Source organism: Sinocyclocheilus rhinocerous, unplaced genomic scaffold (genome assembly GCF_001515625.1).
Source record: "Sinocyclocheilus rhinocerous isolate Xijiao unplaced genomic scaffold, SAMN03320098_v1.1 scaffold1772, whole genome shotgun sequence".
NCBI classification, from domain to species: Eukaryota; Metazoa; Chordata; class Actinopteri; order Cypriniformes; family Cyprinidae; genus Sinocyclocheilus; species Sinocyclocheilus rhinocerous.
This window is the reverse complement of record NW_015653009.1, coordinates 9239-28788: the sequence shown is the minus strand read 5'-3', so window position 1 is coordinate 28788 and position 19550 is coordinate 9239. Positions and strand designations below refer to the sequence as shown.

The 19550-nt window shown below is 38.7% G+C and overlaps 1 protein-coding gene across 1 annotated transcript in view; it reads left to right on the top strand.

The window, feature by feature from the left end:
- Window positions 1-19550, top strand: part of LOC107715523 (ras GTPase-activating-like protein IQGAP3) — a gene marked incomplete at its 3' end in the record, with an annotated part of 31501 nt that overhangs the window by 3268 nt on the left and 8683 nt on the right. The window contains exons 3-23 of the mRNA XM_016521678.1: window positions 767-923; window positions 3285-3362; window positions 3687-3763; window positions 3847-3914; window positions 4029-4142; window positions 5726-5904; window positions 5987-6068; window positions 8211-8374; window positions 8458-8545; window positions 8660-8823; window positions 9549-9709; window positions 10241-10356; window positions 10442-10605; window positions 11884-11974; window positions 12789-12956; window positions 14220-14362; window positions 15284-15454; window positions 17202-17285; window positions 17362-17433; window positions 17515-17584; window positions 18837-19045. Of these exons, the coding sequence (XP_016377164.1) occupies window positions 767-923; window positions 3285-3362; window positions 3687-3763; window positions 3847-3914; window positions 4029-4142; window positions 5726-5904; window positions 5987-6068; window positions 8211-8374; window positions 8458-8545; window positions 8660-8823; window positions 9549-9709; window positions 10241-10356; window positions 10442-10605; window positions 11884-11974; window positions 12789-12956; window positions 14220-14362; window positions 15284-15454; window positions 17202-17285; window positions 17362-17433; window positions 17515-17584; window positions 18837-19045 (2620 nt within the window). The remainder of the gene's footprint in view (window positions 1-766; window positions 924-3284; window positions 3363-3686; window positions 3764-3846; window positions 3915-4028; window positions 4143-5725; window positions 5905-5986; window positions 6069-8210; window positions 8375-8457; window positions 8546-8659; window positions 8824-9548; window positions 9710-10240; window positions 10357-10441; window positions 10606-11883; window positions 11975-12788; window positions 12957-14219; window positions 14363-15283; window positions 15455-17201; window positions 17286-17361; window positions 17434-17514; window positions 17585-18836; window positions 19046-19550) is intronic.

Genomic DNA, 19550 nt, shown 5'->3' with positions numbered 1-19550 from the left:
CTCTCCCTCTCTCTCTCTCTCTCACACACACACACACACACTCTCTCTCTCACACACACTCACAGGTTCTGCTGTCAGTTTCTCTGCTGTGAGGTGTGTGTGTGTGTGTCTGTGTTTTTGGTGTCTTTTCATCCATAAAGTGTTCTAACAATCAGTTTTGAAATGATTTTGACAATCAATGCTCTATAAAATAAAAGGGCCTCAGATGACCACCAAGTGAACTGTATACAGCTAGAAGTTTAATAAATCAGATAAAGAAACCAAAACTTATTTGAAGTATTTAATTGAAAAGCGCGTTATCCCACATCGGGTTCAGTGCTGTCACTCAAACGACATCCAAGTTGAAGACTGTACAAACCAAAAGTTATAAATGATTGATATACAGTCAAACCAAAATTGATTCAGACACCTTCAAAATCTCTCACATTATCAGTTTATTCGCTATAGTTTAGAATATGGTAACTTTGATAGAAAGGTATGTAACAAAGTGTCAAATCAATTTTACTGGTAGTCCACTGTATGAAGAATTTTTGGGTATAATATGTCACATAGGACTCTATAGTGTCCTGCATCCACTTGTAAAAAAAATATATATATAAAAAATTATATCTGGTGTCGTCTGCATAATTTTTGGTTTGACTGTGTTGGGTGAAGAAAGGGAACAATATAAGAGCAGAGAACCAAATCATCAATAATAACACCATTGCCCGCTCATTGTATGGATGAGTTATCGCAGTGTTAAACTGAAGCTGTCTGCTGTCTGCAGGTGGATGGAGGCGTGTCTGAAGGAGGAGTTACCTGCTCCCACTGAGCTGGAGGAGGCGCTGAGGAACGGTGTTTATCTGGCTAAACTCGGACACTGCTTCGCTCCTCGTGTGGTTCCGCTGAAGAAGATTTACGATCTGGACCAGCAGCGATACAAGGTTTCATGACTGCGATAATGTACATGTGCCTTTGGCGTAGGGCTGCACGACTATGACAGAAATCATAATTATCGATTATTCCCTTGAACTTGTAATTGCGATTATTAATTTACATTGAATGATGTTTATACCATTGTTTGATGCAACTGCGTGCCGTATTGTTATATGAAAATAAACAAGCTGAAAACACTAACTGAAAAACCTTTAGTGCTTTTCTATAGTATTAAGCCTCAAATGTCAACTATACATCGGATTGGTTTCTTTAAATTATTAAAAAAGTAAAAATATGAATGGTATTATAGTGTTATACTAATGGTAAAACCCTTAAGATAACATGTAGAAAGAAAAAAAACGCATCTTAAGCATGCAGGATAACATAAGTGGACTTTGAATGATTACGTAATTGTGGCTTCATAATTGTAATCGCGATTAGAAATTCGATTAATTGTGCAGCCCTACTTTGGCATCAGTGGGTTATGTATCGCTGCAAAAAAATGATTTTTTTTCTTCAGGATTTTTATCCTGTTTTCCAGCAGAAATAGGTAAACATTCTAAATCCAACATAAAATCAAAATTGCATAAAAATATAAAGTCTTGTTTTCTGAAAAATGTATCAAATAAGAACAAATATGTGTCACTGGGGTCAAAATCAACTTAATTCAAAGCATAAACTCACTTCATTTTGATGCATTTTTTAGACCGCAAGACTTTATATCTTATGTCATTTTGCTTTTTAGGTAAATGTATTTGTTTTAAGAATGTTTAGGTATTTGTACTAGACACCAAGCAAGAAAATAGTTATTTTCAGTGTTTAAAGGAATAGTTCAATTAAAAATGATAATTCTGTCATCATTTAGTCACTCGCATTTTGTTCCAAACCAGTATGAACACAAAAGAAGATATTTTGAAGAACCAAATAATGTTGGTTCCCGTTGACTTCCATTGTATTTATTTTTTTGGCCATACACTGCAAAAACTGATGTTTTTCCTCATTGTTTTCCAGCACAAATATCTAAACCTTCTTAAATCAAGACACATTTATTGGAGATGCAAAATGACGAGACATTAAGTCTTGTTTTCTGAGAAGCGCATTAAAATTGAGTGAGTTTTTGCTGAAAACAAGAACAAATGCCTGCTAATTGGTCAGAAAAAAAAAACTTGCATTCCCTTTGAAGTTTCTTTTTCAGACTCTATTGGCAAATACGTGACCCTGGAGCACAAAAGCAGTGTTAAGTCGCTGGGGTATATTTGTAGCAATTCATTTGGACAACTTTAAAGGCGATTTTCTCAATATTTTGATATTTTTGCACCCTCAAGATTCCAGATTTTCAAATAGTTGTATCTCGAAATATTGTCCTATCCTAACAAACCATACATCAATGGAAATATTATTTATTCAGCTTCATGATGCATAAATCTCAAAAAAAAAAAAAATGACCCTCTGAGTCTGGTTTTGTGGTCCAGGGTCACATATTTGTTCTCGCTTAAAATTTTGATATATTTTTCAGAAAACAAGACTTAATATCTTAAAGGGGTCATATGATGCTTTTTTAAAGATCATTAACGCACAGTGTTTGTCCTGTTTGTCAGCGCAGTTTTAAACTTGTTTAAATCATCCAAGTCATTTGTGTTCTTGGCTGCATTTAGGTGCTTCACACTGGACTGTTCTGTTGTAAGTGATCTTAAAGATTCCTAAATGCATCTACTTTCGGAAGGCCAAATAAAGTGCTTTTGCTTTCGCCTAGAAACACACAGCGTCTCCCTGACATGGCTGCTTCAACACTAACTGCGGTTACTGAAACCACGCTTTCTTTCTTTGCGTGCACATTTGGGCCGCATTGTGCTAATATTTCCACATAGTGAGGTAGGTATGTGGGGGCGTGTTAGAATGAGCCGTTTTAGGGGGGCGTGGCAGAGTCTTAACTTTGATAAAGAATATCTCTTTGGTTTTGAGACTTTAGTCTTTGCAACTTCAGGGATCTTATCTATGCACAATCAGCTTGTAACACTCCAAAGAGAAAGGACAACTTGAAATCGCATGATATGACCCCTTTAAGTTATTTTGCTTTTTAAAATACATTAATGTTAAGATTTTTGAACTGGAAAATGAGACAAAAATGAATTAGATATAAATGTTTTGTACTCTATATTTTTGTAGTGCATATAAGTATTCAAAACATTCTTCAAAATATCACGGAAGAAAAAGTCACACAGGTTTGGAAGCACATGATGATCATTTTTTGGGTGCACTGTGCCTTTAGGAGGCAGAAATGACAGGGTAGTGATTGTGCAGTTCTGTCCTCAATGAGATCTTGCATTGCTGTCGTTGATGTTAAACATGATCTGATGTCTCATGCTCAGGCCTCTGGGCTTCAGTTCCGTCACACGGACAACATCAACCACTGGAGGAGCGCCATGATGGAGGTCGGCCTGCCGACGGTAAACCACACTCTTCTGCTTGCGTTTTATCCCATGATGCCTCTGCAATCGCTCTACCGCACAAACATGAACTCTAATGAATAGGGATGTAGCGATTAACCACGAGTCGGTTGAAAATCGATTTAAATATGTGACGATTCAAATCGTTTGAGATGCTAAACAAATCACGATTCAGTTAGGGTAAATGAGAAGATCCGATTAATCGGAAAAAATAATCGGTCAACTAATCGATTATCAAAATAATCGTTAGTTGCAGCCCTAGTTACATCCCTACTAATGAACTTTGCACATTACTGAAGATGATTCCTGATGTGTTTTCTGCAGATCTTTCATCCGGAGACGACGGATGTGTACGACAAGAAGAACATGCCCAGAGCCGTTTACTGCATTCACGCGCTGAGGTCTGGATCATAGATGATTATAATCAGATTCTGTGTGTTTCACTGCAGTTTGAGCTCGTGTTATAACTGATCTATTGTGTTAGTTTGTTCCTGTTTCGTTTGGGACTCGCCCCTCAGATCCACGACCTCTGCGGGAAGGTCAAGTTCACAGGTGAATCTCTACACCGCAGTTTCTCATCAGAGCTGTTTCTACATTGCGTGTTTGACCGATCAGCATCCAGAAGCACAGCTGTCGGTTTTCTAAAGCCTTTGAAATGTTCTGCAGAGGAGGAGATCAATAACATGAAGCGGGAGCTGGATAAATACGGCATTCAGATGCCAGCGTTCAGTAAGATCGGAGGAATCCTGGCTAACGAGCTCTCTGTGGACGAGGCCGCAGGTAAAACACATGCCTGCACTGCAAAAACTCACGCTTTTCCTCAGGATCTTTGCAATTTAATAAATAATAACATCTACAAAGCACCCTTCTAATAACTTCATGCAATTAAAATAAAATACATAAAATAAAATACAAAACAGCCCTCTACGAACACCTTGGCAATTGAATCGCCATTGGCTAGTAAATTTTTTTGTTTACTCGCCAGACTGATAAATATATACATACACATATACATATAGCTAAACTTATACTTAGCCTCCAACTCACACACTGGCGAGTAAAATCTGAGAATTTATTAGCCATTGGCTAATATTAGACATCATTTAGTCGCCAGAGTGAAGATTTAGTCGCATATGCGAGTGATTTACTCGCAATGTAGAGGGTTGCAAAAGTTATGCATCCAGATCAGTGTTGTTTTAGTTTGACTTGTAATTATTGATATTTTATTAGTAGTATTTATTAAGATTTATTGTTAAAACTCAGTTTTTATTTTAATTGTTATTATTTTTAAAATAAATTATTAATTTATTAATTATTTTGTTAAACTTTCATTTTGTGTATTTTTGTCATTGTTTTAAGTAGTTCTTTTGTCTATATAGTTAATTTTTATTTCAATTTTAGTACATCAGGTTAAACTAAATTAAAATGAGATGCTGCTGAAATAAAATGTTTTTTTTTTATGTTTTACTTCAGTTAACATTTATTATATTTCAAGCGGATTTAGATTTCATTTTAGTTAACTATAATAACCCTGATGCAGATCAATACATTTAAAGGGGTCATATGATGTTGCTAAAAAGAACATTATTTTGTGTATTTGGTGTAATGAAATGTGTTTATGCAGTTTAAAGTTCAAAAAACACATTATTTTCCACATACTGTACATTATTGTTTCTCCTCTATGCCCCGCCTTCTGAAACACGTCGATTTTTACAAAGCTCATCGGTCAGGTTAATTTAAACGACGATCGATCATGGAAATGATCGAAAATTGACATCCCTAATTTCCACATAGTGAGGTAGATATGTGGGGGTGTGTTAGAACGAGCCGTTTTAGGTAGGCGTGGTTAACTCTTAACTTTTATAAAGAATATCTCTTTGGATTTGAGACTTTAGTGTTTGCAACTTTACAGATCTTCTTTATGCACCAAGAGCTTGTAACACTCCAAAGAGAAAGGAACAATTGAAATCGCATCATATGACCCCTTTAAATTCTTTCTGGTTTTTTAGTACAAATATCTAAGCTTTCTTAAATCAAGATACACTGAGATGCAAAATGGCATAAGATAAGTCTTGAGAAACTGATTAAAAAGAAGTGAATTTATGCTTAAAAAAACAAGAAAAAATATCTGAAAGTCAGAAGAATAAGAGAAAAGTGACAGATTTTTATTTTTTTATTTTTTTTGCAAAGTAATTGTATCTTTAGATGCTTGTACAAGATTAAAAATACTGAGGAAGAACTGCAGTGTGAGCAGAACTAATGTTTACAAGTATTACAAGTAAGAGCCGAATGAGTGGCACAGAAAAACACACTTGATTTTTAAACAGAAGTGAGTGTTGAGCAGAATGATGTTGTGTGTGCAGTGCATGCGGCTGTGATCGCCATCAACGAGGCGGTGGATCGTGGCTGTGTGGAGGTCACAGGTCAAGCCCTGAGGAACCCCAGTGCTGCGCTGAACGGTCTGCAGGACTCACTCGTGCTCGTGTATCAGGAGATGCTGCGGCAGGCACGCCTTCAGAAAGCAGCGCGAGCGCGGACACACGTGAGAGCCTCACACCAGCACACACTCGTGAGAGAGAAACAGACTGCTGCGGAGCGGATGCCAATGCTTCTGTGTGTTTCAGGCAAACGGATCAGCAGAGAAAGACATCTATGAGGAGTACCTGACGCAGAGAGAAATACAAGACTCCATCAGCAGAGTCAACTGTGAGTCTGTGATGCAAAACATGCAGGAGATGCTGCGGCAGGCACGCCTTCAGAAAGCAGCGCGAGCGCGGACACACGTGAGAGCCTCACACCAGCACACACTCGTGAGAGAGAAACAGACTGCTGCGGAGCGGATGCCAATGCTTCTGTGTGTTTCAGGCAAACGGATCAGCAGAGAAAGACATCTATGAGGAATATCTGACGCAGAGAGAAATACAAGACTCCATCAACAGAGTCAACTGTGAGTCTGTGATGCAAAACATGTCTGGGTCATATTTCGCCACAAAATCAAAATGAAAAATATAGGAAATTTGCACAAGTAAATTTTAATTTTTTTAGAACTATTACGATTTTTTTTTACTCAATTGATTATTATTATAAAATATTATTACTATTTTTATTATAACGTTGTTGTTGTTATTAATAGTAACAACAAAACAACTTATTTTATTACTATTTCAATTATTATTTTTCTTTACCGTCTTATTCATAATAATAGTTTTGTTATTACTTATTATTATTATTGTTGTTGTTGTTGTTAACAAAACAATAACTATTTATCAGTATTTCAATTATTTAGTTTTTTTTCATTCATTTTTAATTTTCCGTTATAATATTAATAATAATAACATAAAACGCTTATAATAAAATATTATTGTTATTATTACTAAATAATAACAATAATATTAATTATACAACAAATGTTTATTATTACTTTATTTCTTTTCTTTTTTTTTATGTTCATTAATTTTCAGAATTCACAACGTTTTATTATAATAATGTTCTCATTAGAATGTTATATACACGACATTCCCAATCATAGTTATTAATGTTGTGCACTGCTGTTTGAGCTGCGTGCGCTGAGCTAAAGATGATCACCGGTAAACTGAAGCGCTCTTTTAACTTAACCAAACGCATTCTATATGAGATAAATCAGATATACATCAAATAAACACAATATTACAACGTACAATTGCACAAAAGGCTGCAAACGAACAGCGCGCATCTGAAGTGTCTCTGAAGGAAATAATGCATTATTTATCGGCTTTAAGATATCGGCCAAATTTTCTTATCGGGCCGATACCGATAACATACAAAATTAGCATTTTATCGGCCGATACCGATATGGTGGCCGATATATCGTGCATCCCTATCAAAAATAGATCCCACCTTCTATGAAATATGACATCTTTGCTATAGGTTAAGTAATATTCAAGTATAAGTACATATTCAAGTATAACCCTGTGCCATAGTGCCCTTGAAGGGGCTTTATCCATCAACCAGTTCAAAAGAATACATTTTCTTGCACAAAATGTTAGGAACTTGCAAAGTGTCTTTTTATGTTTGTCTACAATAATGTCATCAACATATGTTTTGGATCACAGCCAATATTAATAGATAAAATAACATTAAGTTCTTGTTCAACCATAACCCCTCCAATGACTGAGATCTCCTTCCACACTGGCGAGCACTCTTTAAACTTGTGCCTCCGCGGGGGAGAGATATGAGCTCTGTGCAAGATTTTATTATTACCATTTCAATTATTATTTTTCATTTTTTATCTTATTGTTGTAATAATGAAAAAATAACGGTTTCTTAACTAGTTGCCTATTAACATGCATATTACTAGAATATTAGCCATTTATTAGTAGTAATTAAGCATATATTAATGCCTTATTCTACGTCCCTAATCCTACCCAATACCTAAACTTAACAACTACCTTACTAACTATTAATAAGCAGAAAATTAGGAATTTATTGAGGGGAAAAGTCATAGTTAATAGTGAATAAGTGTTCCCTATTCTAAAGTGTTACCAAAATAACAACAAAACTATTAATGATGATAATAATAACAGCATACAATCTCATGGCAGTTTCTCTTTACAGTAATGAAAATTATGTGCTTAATTATGACAAATTGCATTGTGATGTTCATCTAAGGGACTTATCACAATGTAAACATAATGCAAAAAATCTTAATATTCCTAAAAACAGACTTAATTTTCATGAAGCTCTCTGCCTCTCTGCTGTGTTTTCATTGAGCGGAGTTTGCTGTTGGACGATGACCGTGTGTGTGTGTGTGTGTGTGTGTGTGTGTCTGTGTGTGTGTGTGTGTGTGCCTGTGTGTGTGTGTGTGTGCAGCGCGGGCGGCGGTGGAGCGGGTGGACGAGGCGCTGGACTGCAGTGATTCTCTGGCGCTCTTCAGTGCTCTGCAGAACTCCAGTCTGGCGCTCACAGGACTGATCCGAGATCACGCCGGCTGGTATCTGGAGCAGCTGACCTCTGACCGAGAGCAGAAAGCCCTGGTGAGACACTCGCTATCCACTCACACACACACACACACACACACACACACCATACACCGCTGACTAAGGTGTGTTTGTGTCAGGATCTGGGCTGTGTGGATCCGCTGGAGAGAGATGAGCTGCAGGAGGGCGTCAGTGTGGCCAATGAGGAGGCGCAGAGAGACCGAACCAGTCAGTGATGCATCTAAAACACTCTTGTATTAATGCAGGCCTGTTCATTAGTGTGAGCTGTGGAGGCCAGTCTGTGGTGTTAAAGTGTGTGTGTGTGTGTGTGTGTGTGTGCAGTGCAGCAGGCAGTGTGTAAAATAAACGAGGCCGTGCGGCGTGGAGAAGCTCGTCAGACGGTTCGAGCTCTAATGAATCCAGATGCTCATCTGCCAGACGTTTATCCGTTTGCTGCAGAACTTTATCAGAGAGAGCTGGCACCACTGCAGCGCCAGTGTCCACAGGTAACACACACTCACACACACACACACACACACTCTCTCACACACACACTCACTCACTCACACTCACTCTCTCACACACACCCACTCACTCACACACACACACACTCTCACATTCACACACTCACTCTCACACACACTCACTCACACACACACACACACTCACTCACTCACTCACTACACACACACACACACACACACACTCACACTCTCACACACACTCACACTCACACACACACACACACTCTCACTCACACACACACACCTTCATTCTGTGTTTGATCCCGGAACACGAGAGAAACAGATTCTATTTATAACCATGAAGAGGATTGGCATGTTGGGGCTGTGAGTTTCCTTAGGTTTTTAGTTTTGGATTCATTAGTAAAATCATGTGGTGACATCACAAGAAGAGACTTGCATGTTTTGTTCTAACATCAGTTACACAGAGTCAGACCTCAAACATGACAGTATTTTGAAAGAGGACTAATAAAACAAGTAATTGACTCGTGTGCCTTAGTCAGTGGACAGCAGATGATTATACACTCCTGGTCAAAAGTTTGTAATTTAGTCTCTTCTGCTTGCCAAGGCTGCATTTATTTGATCAAAAATACTGTAAAAATTGTTAAATATTATTAGAATTTAAAACAGCTGTTTGTGCGTGTCTGTGTGTGCGTGCCTGTGTCTGTGTGCGTGCGTGTGTGCCTGTGTGTGTGTGTGTGTGTGTGCAGGGGGAGCTGCAGCAGGAGGAGTTGTTTGTTGCAGTGGAGATGTTGTCTGCGGTGGCTCTGGTTAATCAGGCCGTGGAGGTTCAAGACTTCGGTGCATTCAGCGCTACACTGCTCAGTCCTGCAGCTGGACTCGCCGACATCGATGACAGTCTGATGCAGAGGTCTGACCACTCACTCATCAAAACCTGTTTCACTCGATCTCCTGCACGCCTTCTGTCTCTGATTGAGAGTTTAGAGTGTTTTATAGTTGAGGAGCGTTTGTTTCCAGAAGCTTTACTTTCACTGTTCCTCAGCGGAGGAATGATCTTCACAAGCCTCCAGAACATCTCACATCTTCTGAGGAGCCTTTATTTCTTCAGCTCTCAATCACTGCATTATATGTTTGGAGCATTTCAATCTCATCTTACTGAGACAGATTACTGGAGATATAGAGCGACCACTGATATTCAGATCATTTTATGTCAGTATCTGCTGTATATTTTTGACAGTTTGAGTCTCTGAATAAAATTGAGCTTCATGTTCTCACTATATCGGACTAGATGAGCCATAAAAGCCTGATGGAGCAAATATGATAAAACATGTATTTTGTTTTTTGTTTTTTTAGATTTTGTCTAAAGATTCAATAAACTGTTCCATTTCAAAAAAAGTGATGATTATTTCATATGTCAAACTGTGCGTGTGTGTGTGTGTAGGTATTTCGAGCAGCTGTGTGAGCTGAAGAGGAGGGCAGGTAAAGCTCTTCTCAGCTGGAACGATCTGCAGACGGGACTGAACGCCGTCAACTCGGCTGCTCACGAGGAACATGAACGTCAGTTCATCACAAATGTGATTTTAAAGTGATTATAATAATTAGTCAGTAGCATTAGTGACGCTCTGACTGTTGATCTCCGCAGAGATTCTCACCATCGGTCTGATCAATCAGGCTCTGAGCCGCAGCGACCCTCAGAAGACGCTCTCGGCGCTGATGCTGCCCTCCAGCGGCCTGCAGGACATCTTCCCGCTCAACGCCAGACGCTACCATGATGTGCTGACCCGAGCCAAACGACACAAGTCTGAGGTAACACCTTCATTAATCACTGCTGGTTTACTGCACTGCATCAGCATTGAGACCTGAGACTTCTGTTGTTCAGTCATTCATTCATAAAGCTGCACTATAAGACTTTGTTCTCTTTATTGCCTTCTCTATATGCAAGTTACTTAGTGTTGTGCTTCTGCACAAATAACTCGCATCAGAGCAGATGTCAATTTAATCAAGTCATACTGACAGTCAGAAGTACATCCTGCAAGCCATGTTTCTGAATAAAAATGCTGTCTAAACAATAGTGTTGGGTACCGAAACCCGGTACCAATATGGCACCGGTACCTATGTAACCGGTATGTACTAGAACCGAATCCGAACGCAGATGACATGCCTGAGCGATCGATTGAAATATTTGTCCTCTGGTTCTCCGAAACGGACGTAAGAAGCATCATCGCCGGCACCGCACGTGAAAAACAATTTCCCGACTGAGAAAACGCACGTGAACAAGGGTCATGAGTTCTCTACTTCTGTGACTGGATATGTGCATTTTCTGTGCGAGGGCGCCCTCTGGCGTCCAGTATGAATGAAACAGACATCGTGTGTTTATAGTGTTAATGGCCAATCCATCATTTTTGGGGGGAATTTTTATTGATTTATTTTTTAATAAGTATCGGTTCAAGGTACCGGAACCGTTTTAAAAGTATCGATTTGGCACCGGTATCGAGAAAAAAAAACGATACCCAACCCTACTGAACAAGTAACATTCTGATCTGACCTGTTCTTAAAACATAAAATAAATCACAATACTAACATTGAGATATAACATTTAATTAGTCAGATTAGAGAGAGGACTAGACAGAAAATGAGAACTATTTTATTAAGCTTTGGTTCAGAAATTGTAAATGTTAAAATACTGGTCATAATTTGTGTGCAGTTATGCTATGTTTAGATTTCAGCAATACAATCTCTAATTAATTTTGGATTTGCTCATTGCATGTTTTTATTACAATTATTCATTTCAAGTAAGAAATTACATAAAAACAGGGTTATTATAGTTAACTAAAACCATAAAAACATTTTCATTTTCGTTACTTGAAATAAAATAAATGTTAACTGAAATAAAATAGAAAGAACTTAAAAATGAAAAAACTTATATATATATACATATTAAAAATAAATAAATACAGAGTGCATCTTTAAATGTTAAATTTGATTGTACCTGAATCCTGAATAATAGGTTGCAGTCTCTCTGTGTATTTGGGGATGCTCTCGTTTCATGTCTGAGCGTGTGAATGAGGATGTTTTCTTGTGTAGCTGAGCCGTGATCCGGGAGCTGAGCTCTGGTTGGCTGACATTCAGGAAGCTGTGAGACTGGCCAATCAGGACACTCAGAAAGCACTGAAGAGTGAGTGAATGCACACAAACACACATGATACGCTAGACACGCATAGTATAACTGCAAGGGTTTCTGATGGATAGAAGAAGAAAAAAGAAATTAATTCAAGGCAAGACACTAGAGGCAGAACCATTGCTTTTTATGCACTGGTTGATTTAGATCTATTTTGCTTCCATAACATGTCTTTCTTCATACTAGTGAAAAGAAAATATCCAAAATACACGTTTAAGTGTATTTTTGTTATTGCACTTAATCTGTTTGTCAATTCCAATCCATATCTTTTTGTTCTTACATACACCAAACTGCAGTTTTATTCCTCTCTATGTTCCGAAGGCTTTTATTGAGGGTTTTGTTCATAAATCGTTCACACTGGTGTGTACGTTTTACTCCTAAAACCGTGGTGAAAATGTGTTTGTTTTCTGTCTTTTGACAGTATTTTCTGATTTATGGAGTAATAAAAAGAGAAATCCAGAATCCTCTCTGGAAAAATCTTAAACTCTAATATTTCAGTAAAATCAAACTGGAATTTTGAATCTGGCAATGTTCAGTGTATGCAAATTAGAGCATATTTAACCAGATATGGTCTTATTTGCATATTTAAACATTTTTAACTTTTCAGAAACTGGATAAGTGTGAAGTTTTTTGTTTTTCCCTTATTGACCTGTACTGTCTCGCCTTAAAGCGCAATTGTTACATGCCCTGCAGCTTTAGATTGTAAGAGTTTATCACATCATTTTCAATCCTCACAAGGAAACAAATGCTAACTCTCTGTTCGTGTGTGTGTGTGTGTGTGTGTGTGTGTGTGTGTGTGTGTTCTGTACAGTGTGTCTGGGTCTGGCGGCGGTCAATCAGGCTGTTAAAGAGGGCCGAGCGTCTCAGACGTTGCGTGTTCTGCGTCTGCCAGAGGTGGCGCTGCGGAGCGTGGTGTCCGGATGTGCTGATGGGTATCAGACAGAGCTGACCGCCCTGCTCCGCGCCAAAACACTGGAGGGTCAGTCCAACACAAACACACACACAACTAGAGCTCTGTTACACAGCTGGACCCAACTAACTGCTGCATTCAGTGTGAAACGTACAGGGATCTTTTTTGAAATTGGAATTTTGAAAGCTGAATAAATAATCTTTCCATTGATGTATGGTTTGTTAGGATAGGACAATATTTGGCCGAGATACAACTATTTGAAAATCTGGAATCTGAGGGTGCAAAAAAATCTAAATATTGAGAAAATCATCTTTAAAGTTGTTCAAATGAAGTTCTTAGCAATGCATATTACTAATCAAAAATTAAGTTTTGATATATTTACAGTAGGAGGTTTACAAAATATCTTCATGGAACATGATCTTTACTTAATATCCTAATGATTTTTGGCATAAAAGAAAAATCTATAATTTTGACCCATACAATGTATTGTTGGCTATTGCTACAAATATACCCCAGCGACTTAACACTGCTTTTGTGCTCCAGGGTCACGTATAAGATCCGTAAAGTTGCGAAAATTTAAATCTCAAACCCAAAGAGATATTCTTTCTGATAGTTAAGACTCGTCCACGCCCTCCTAAAACGCCTCACACCCCCACAATATCTGCGTCACTGTGTTGGATTATTTGCATAACTCCGCCCAAATGTGTACGCGAAGAACGAAGGCGTAGCTTTTATTCTCTCTGTAGTATTGTTGTCGTGGAGATGCTGTACGTTTCCAAATATGGTAAGGGGCGTAACATTTCATCACACGCTTGAGGTATTCGGCCAATCACAACGCACTGGATAGCTGGCCAATCACAGCACACCTCGCTTTTCAGAACGATGAGCTTTGTAAAAATCGACGCGTTTCAGAAAGACAGGACAGAGAGGAGCCACAATACTGTACAGTATGTGGAAAATAATGTGTTTTTTGAACCTTAAACCACTAAACACATTGCATTACACCAAATACACAACATAATGTGTTTTTTAGCATCATCATATGACTCCTTTAATATGGTCCCAGAAAACACTATGAGTGTAGGGTTTGGTGGCAGAGATTTTAAGTTTAATGCTATTTATTTTACTCTTTGAGCTTCTACATTTGGTAGTAAATGCAGTTACTTGTTGCATGTAGAGAACATGCTGACTTCCACACAAACACGGCACGGGAATATGATCCTTGTTTTAAATTCATGAGTCTGCAATGCTGACTATATCTGTGTGATTCATACTGAAACTCGTCCTGTATGATCCCAGTGATGTTTAAGTGTGTGTTTGTATGTTGAGCAGGTGATAACAGAAGCCCGTGGATGAGGACGAAGCTGCCGGAGAGCAGCTCTTACTTCTTTCATCTGCAGAAGCTGGAGGGCACCTGGGAAAGACCTCAAGGGTTCGTCCAGAACAGCACCTTCCTGACGCACGAGGAGATACAGGTGAGACACACACAAACACCTGAACCAGCAAAACGTGCTGAATCTGACATCCAGGGGCCAGTTGTTCAAAGTTAATCCAATCGGATTTTGGCCATCGGATTGGATCAAATCTTAAAAATGGGTTGTTCAAAATAAAACTGACTATCAGATCACAAAATCCAATTTTGGTTTTGATCTGGATTAAATCTTCAGTTTGTGTTTTGATCCCAAAAAACTGGATTGTTCTGATCCCAGCAGAACGGTGGATTTCAGGAACAAAAATTTAATAAAAGTTTAAAATTGGTCCAAAAAATACAACATTTGTAACATGTACCCCCGGTTTCACAGACAAGGCTTAAGCCTAGTCCCAGACTAAAATGTAAGTCTGAGCTGTTTCAAATGAAAGAAACTTGCACCGACTGATCTTAAAATATATCAGTGCCTTTGTTTTGTCTCAAGATGAACACCACTAATGTTTTTTTCTAAGGCACGTTTATAAAAATTACTTAAATGTCCTAATTGAACTATGGCCTAATCCTGGCTTAGGCTAAACCCTGTCTATGAAACCGGGCCGTAATATATCCACAAATCCCCAAACAGCTGTTAATATCAAACAAAAATATTATGTTTAATTTAAAGTTTTTTTTTTTGTTTGTTTTTTAATCACTGATTGTAAACTACATTGGCACAATCATCCCCCCCCCCCCTTCTCATTTTTTTCCATCACCATGTCCCTTTAGGGGCTCCGTAGCGCACTAGTAATCCAGATTTGGAAATCTAGAATTTCAAATCAGGGTGATCCAATCCAATTTTGCACAAATGTAAGATGGGTTACCTGATCCTGCATAGCAAAAAAACCCAGATCATTCTGATCCAGATTAAACTTTTTGATCAGCTGGCCCCAGAGGTAACTGTGTGGATGTTTTCTGCCGCCCCCTGCAGGCCGTGTGCAGTAGCGTGACTGCGGCTCACAGCAGAGGTGTGCAGTGGAAGACCAGTGAGCCGCTAGTGCTGCAGCTGCAGGCGCGCATGCGAGGATTCCTGCTGCGACAGAAGCTCGCCGAGCGCTTGCACTTCCTGAACACTCAGCTGCCTGCCGTCATCACCATCCAGGTGAGACTCACCTGTGCATCAACATGCACACACAAAACTTTAGTTTTAGTTGTTTATTTCACAAAACGCATTGTTTCAAAGCAGCTTCACGGTAAATCTTGATGTTAATGTTTATATTATTAGTTAAAGCTGCAGTCCGTAACTTTTGACGCTCTAGCGGTTAATAAACAGAACTGCGTGCATCTTGAGGAAGAACATTGCAGCCGGAGCTACTTGTCTCTGTTTATGTCTATGACGAATCACGCAGTTACTGGGCTACACTGCAGCGGTTCCTACCAGAACCAGTCTGAATATAAACACTTAATATAGGTGTACCTAGGGTTGCAAAGGGGTGGACAATTTTCGGTAAGTTTCCGGAAACTTTCCCCAAAAAATCCTGGAAAATCAACATGCACACACAAAACTTTAGTTTTAGTTGTTTATTTCACAAAACGCATTGTTTCAAAGCAGCTTCACGGTAAATCTTGATGTTAATGTTTATATTATTAGTTAAAGCTGCAGTCCGTAACTTTTGACGCTCTAGCGGTTAATAAACAGAACTGCGTGCATCTTGAGGAAGAACATTGCAGCCGGAGCTACTTGTCTCTGTTTATGTCTATGACGAATCACGCAGTTACTGGGCTACACTGCAGCGGTTCCTACCAGAACCAGTCTGAATATAAACACTTAATATAGGTGTACCTAGGGTTGCAAAGGGGTGGACAATTTTCGGTAAGTTTCCGGAAACTTTCCCAAAAAAATCCTGGAAAGTTTCCAAAATTTCTGGAATGTTTCCGAAATTTACTGGAAACTTTCCACCGTTTTGCAACCCTGGGTGTACCACAGTGATTCAGGATAAGCCGAAAACACGGTTTGGAAAATGGATTCATGATGCACTTGCTTATAAATTTTGTAAATTGTGAACACAAAAAAAGTTACTGCAGCTTTAATATATATATATATACATTTATAGGGGTGGGAATCTTTACAGTACTTCACGATTCGGTTCATTTTGATTCTTGGGGTCACAATTTGATTAAAAATTATCAAATTTTTTGTGCACACTAGACATCAAACACACCAGTATTTTGATACAAAAACACAAGAGTCTATAGTATGTGTAGTCCTGACTCAAGAAATCAGTGTTTCCTATTAACTATTACGTTCTTAATAAATCAGAAATATTTTACACTTCCCAATGTTCCCATAAAATAACAAAAGATCAATAATTAATATAATATTTTCCAAACACTTGCCTTTGCTGAAAATAGGGCAGGATGTGTTTGTTTTTCCTCCTCCATTGCTGCTGCGGTTTTTTCGACAACATCATATGTGACCCTGGAGCACAAAACCAGACTTAAGGGTCAATTTTTCTGAATAAATGAGCTTTCCAGTGATGTATGGTTTGTTAGGATCGGACAATATTTGGCTGAGATACAACTATTTGAAAATCTGGAATCTGAGGGTGCAAAAAAATCGAAATATTGAGAAAATCATCTTTAAAGTTGTTCAAATGAAGTTCTTAGCAATGCATATTACTAATCAAAAATTAAGTTTTGATATATTTACGGTAGGAAATTTACAAAATATCTTCATGGAACATGATCTTTACTTAATATCCTAATGATTTTTGGCATAAAATAAAAATGGATAATTTTGACCCATACAATGTATTGTTGGCTATTGCTACAAATATATCCCAGCGACTTAAGACTGCTTTTGTGCTCCAGGGTCACATTATTATTATTATTGTTGTTGTTATTATCAGTCTCACTGGAGGAGGTTCATTCAGCAGAGAGAGTATCACCGCAGACTGCAGCATCTCTACCAGAACTGGAGAGCCGTCGTCAAGGTAAAGCACAGTGCAATCAGACGAACAGACAACATGTGTTTGTGTGTTTGGACTGACGTGTGATTCTCCCGCTCAGATCCAGGCCACGGTGAAGATGTGGCTCGCCCGCAGGAGATACCTCGCCCGCCTCGCTTACTTCAGGAGACACGTGAGGGTCACGCCTGCATCGTCACGAGCGTGTCTGCGTGTGGCGTGAGTCTTCACGTGTTTGTTTGATTTATCTTGTCAGGTTGGCGCTATAATCCGGATCCAGGCGTTCTTCAGAGCCAGCAGGACCCGAGAGGAGTATCACTTACTGGGTCAGTCAATGCAAACACACCTAAAGTCTCTCAATATTTGAGATTTTTCTTAAAATATTTGAGTCTCTTCTAGAGTTGGGAATCGAAAAGCAATTCTAATTCCAGAATCGGATACTTGTTGGGGCTGTTAAAAAATGTATTTGTCTTCGAGTCATTCATTCAAGAGATTCATTCAGTAATGAAACAAGTAAATCTCGAGTGAGTCATTGAATCATTCCATTCATAAATTCCGTGAGATTTTGTTTAGTTGTCTAATATTTTTTCTTCAGAATTGTGAGAGAACTACAACCTAAATTAAAAAGATAAAAGAAGCGTGCAGCTCTATTTTGCACACAAACATCTCTTAATCGAGTCCAGTTTTTATGCAGACGGCTGATTTTTTGCAAAAAGAGACACAGAATAAATATGTTTGATATCTAAATGTTTTTTGTTTTTTAACCACATTGGAATCAAACCTGGGAATCCATAAGAATTAGAATTGAAATTGGAATCGATAAAATTCAAACGAAACCCAACCCTAGTCTCTTCTGCTCACCAGGGCTGCATTTATTTGATCAAAAATACAGTAAAAATTGCTAAATATTATTACAATTTAAAACAGCTGTTTTCTATGTGAATATCTGTTAAACTGTAATTTATTTCTGTGATGCGCAGCTGTATTTTCAGCATCATTACTCCAGTCTTCAGTGTCACATGATCTTCAGAAATCATTCTAATATGCTGATTTGCTGCTCAAGAAACATTTCTGATTATTATCAATGTTGAAAACAGTTGTGCTGCACAATATTTTTGTGGAAACGGTGATATATTTTATTTTTCATGATTCACAGATAAATAGAAAGTTCAAAAGAACAGCATTTATTTGAAATAGAAATCTTTTGTAACATTATAAATGTCTTTACTGTCACTTTTGAGCAATTTAATGCATCCTTGATGAATATAAGTATTAATTTCTTTTTTTGTTTTTAAAGGCCTACTGGCCCAAAACTTTTGAACAGTAGTGTGTATCATGGCTTAACACGCCATCACTGGCTCAGACAGACGATTCACGAGACAAAGGATCATGAAACTAGTTAAATGGCATGCTTAAGAAACTTGATGAGCAAATAAAATCATCACAGTATTCATGATACCCGTCATCAAGAATGTTTAGCACATGTTGAAAGACTCCAACTAATTGACTGCAGATCTTTAGAGCAGATGTGTTTATGTGGGAATGAACCGGTCTTGAGTGTGTGTGAATGTGGTTCAGTTCACTCCAGCGCTCCGCCGCTCTCCGTCGTGCGTAAGTTCGCTCACCTGCTGGAGTTTGGTGACAGTGACATCCGTCAGGAGGGAGAGCTGCAGCGTCTCAGAGAGGAGGTGGTGAGGTCCATCCGGGCCAACAGACAGCTGGAGGCCGACCTGGACCTGATGGACCTGAAGATCGGCCTGCTGGTCCGCAACAGAGTCACGCTGCAGGTCAGGAGAGACAGCGGTGAATCTACTGCTCTGTCTGTCTGTCTTTCTGACCGTCTATCTGTCTGTCTGTCTATCTGTCTTTCTGACCGTCTGTCTTTCTGACTGTCTGTCTTTCTGACTGTCTATCTGTCTTTCTGACCGTCTGTCTGTCTTTCTGACCGTCTGTCTGTCTTTCTGACCGTCTGTCTGTCTGACTGTCTTTGACCGTCTGTCTGTCTGACCATCTTTCTGACCATCTGTCTTTCTTTCTGTCTGACCGTCTATCTGTATTTCTGACCGTCTGTCTGTCTGTCTTTCTGACCGTCTGTCTGTCTCTTTCTGACTGTCTGTCTGTCTGACCGTCTATCTGTATTTCTGACCGTCTGTCTGTCTGACCGTCTGTCTTTCTTTCTGTCTGACCATCTATCTGTATTTCTGACCGGCCGTCTGTCTGTCTGTAGGAGGTGGTGTCTATCTATCTATCTATCTATCTATCTATCTATCTATCTATCGTCTGTCTATCTAT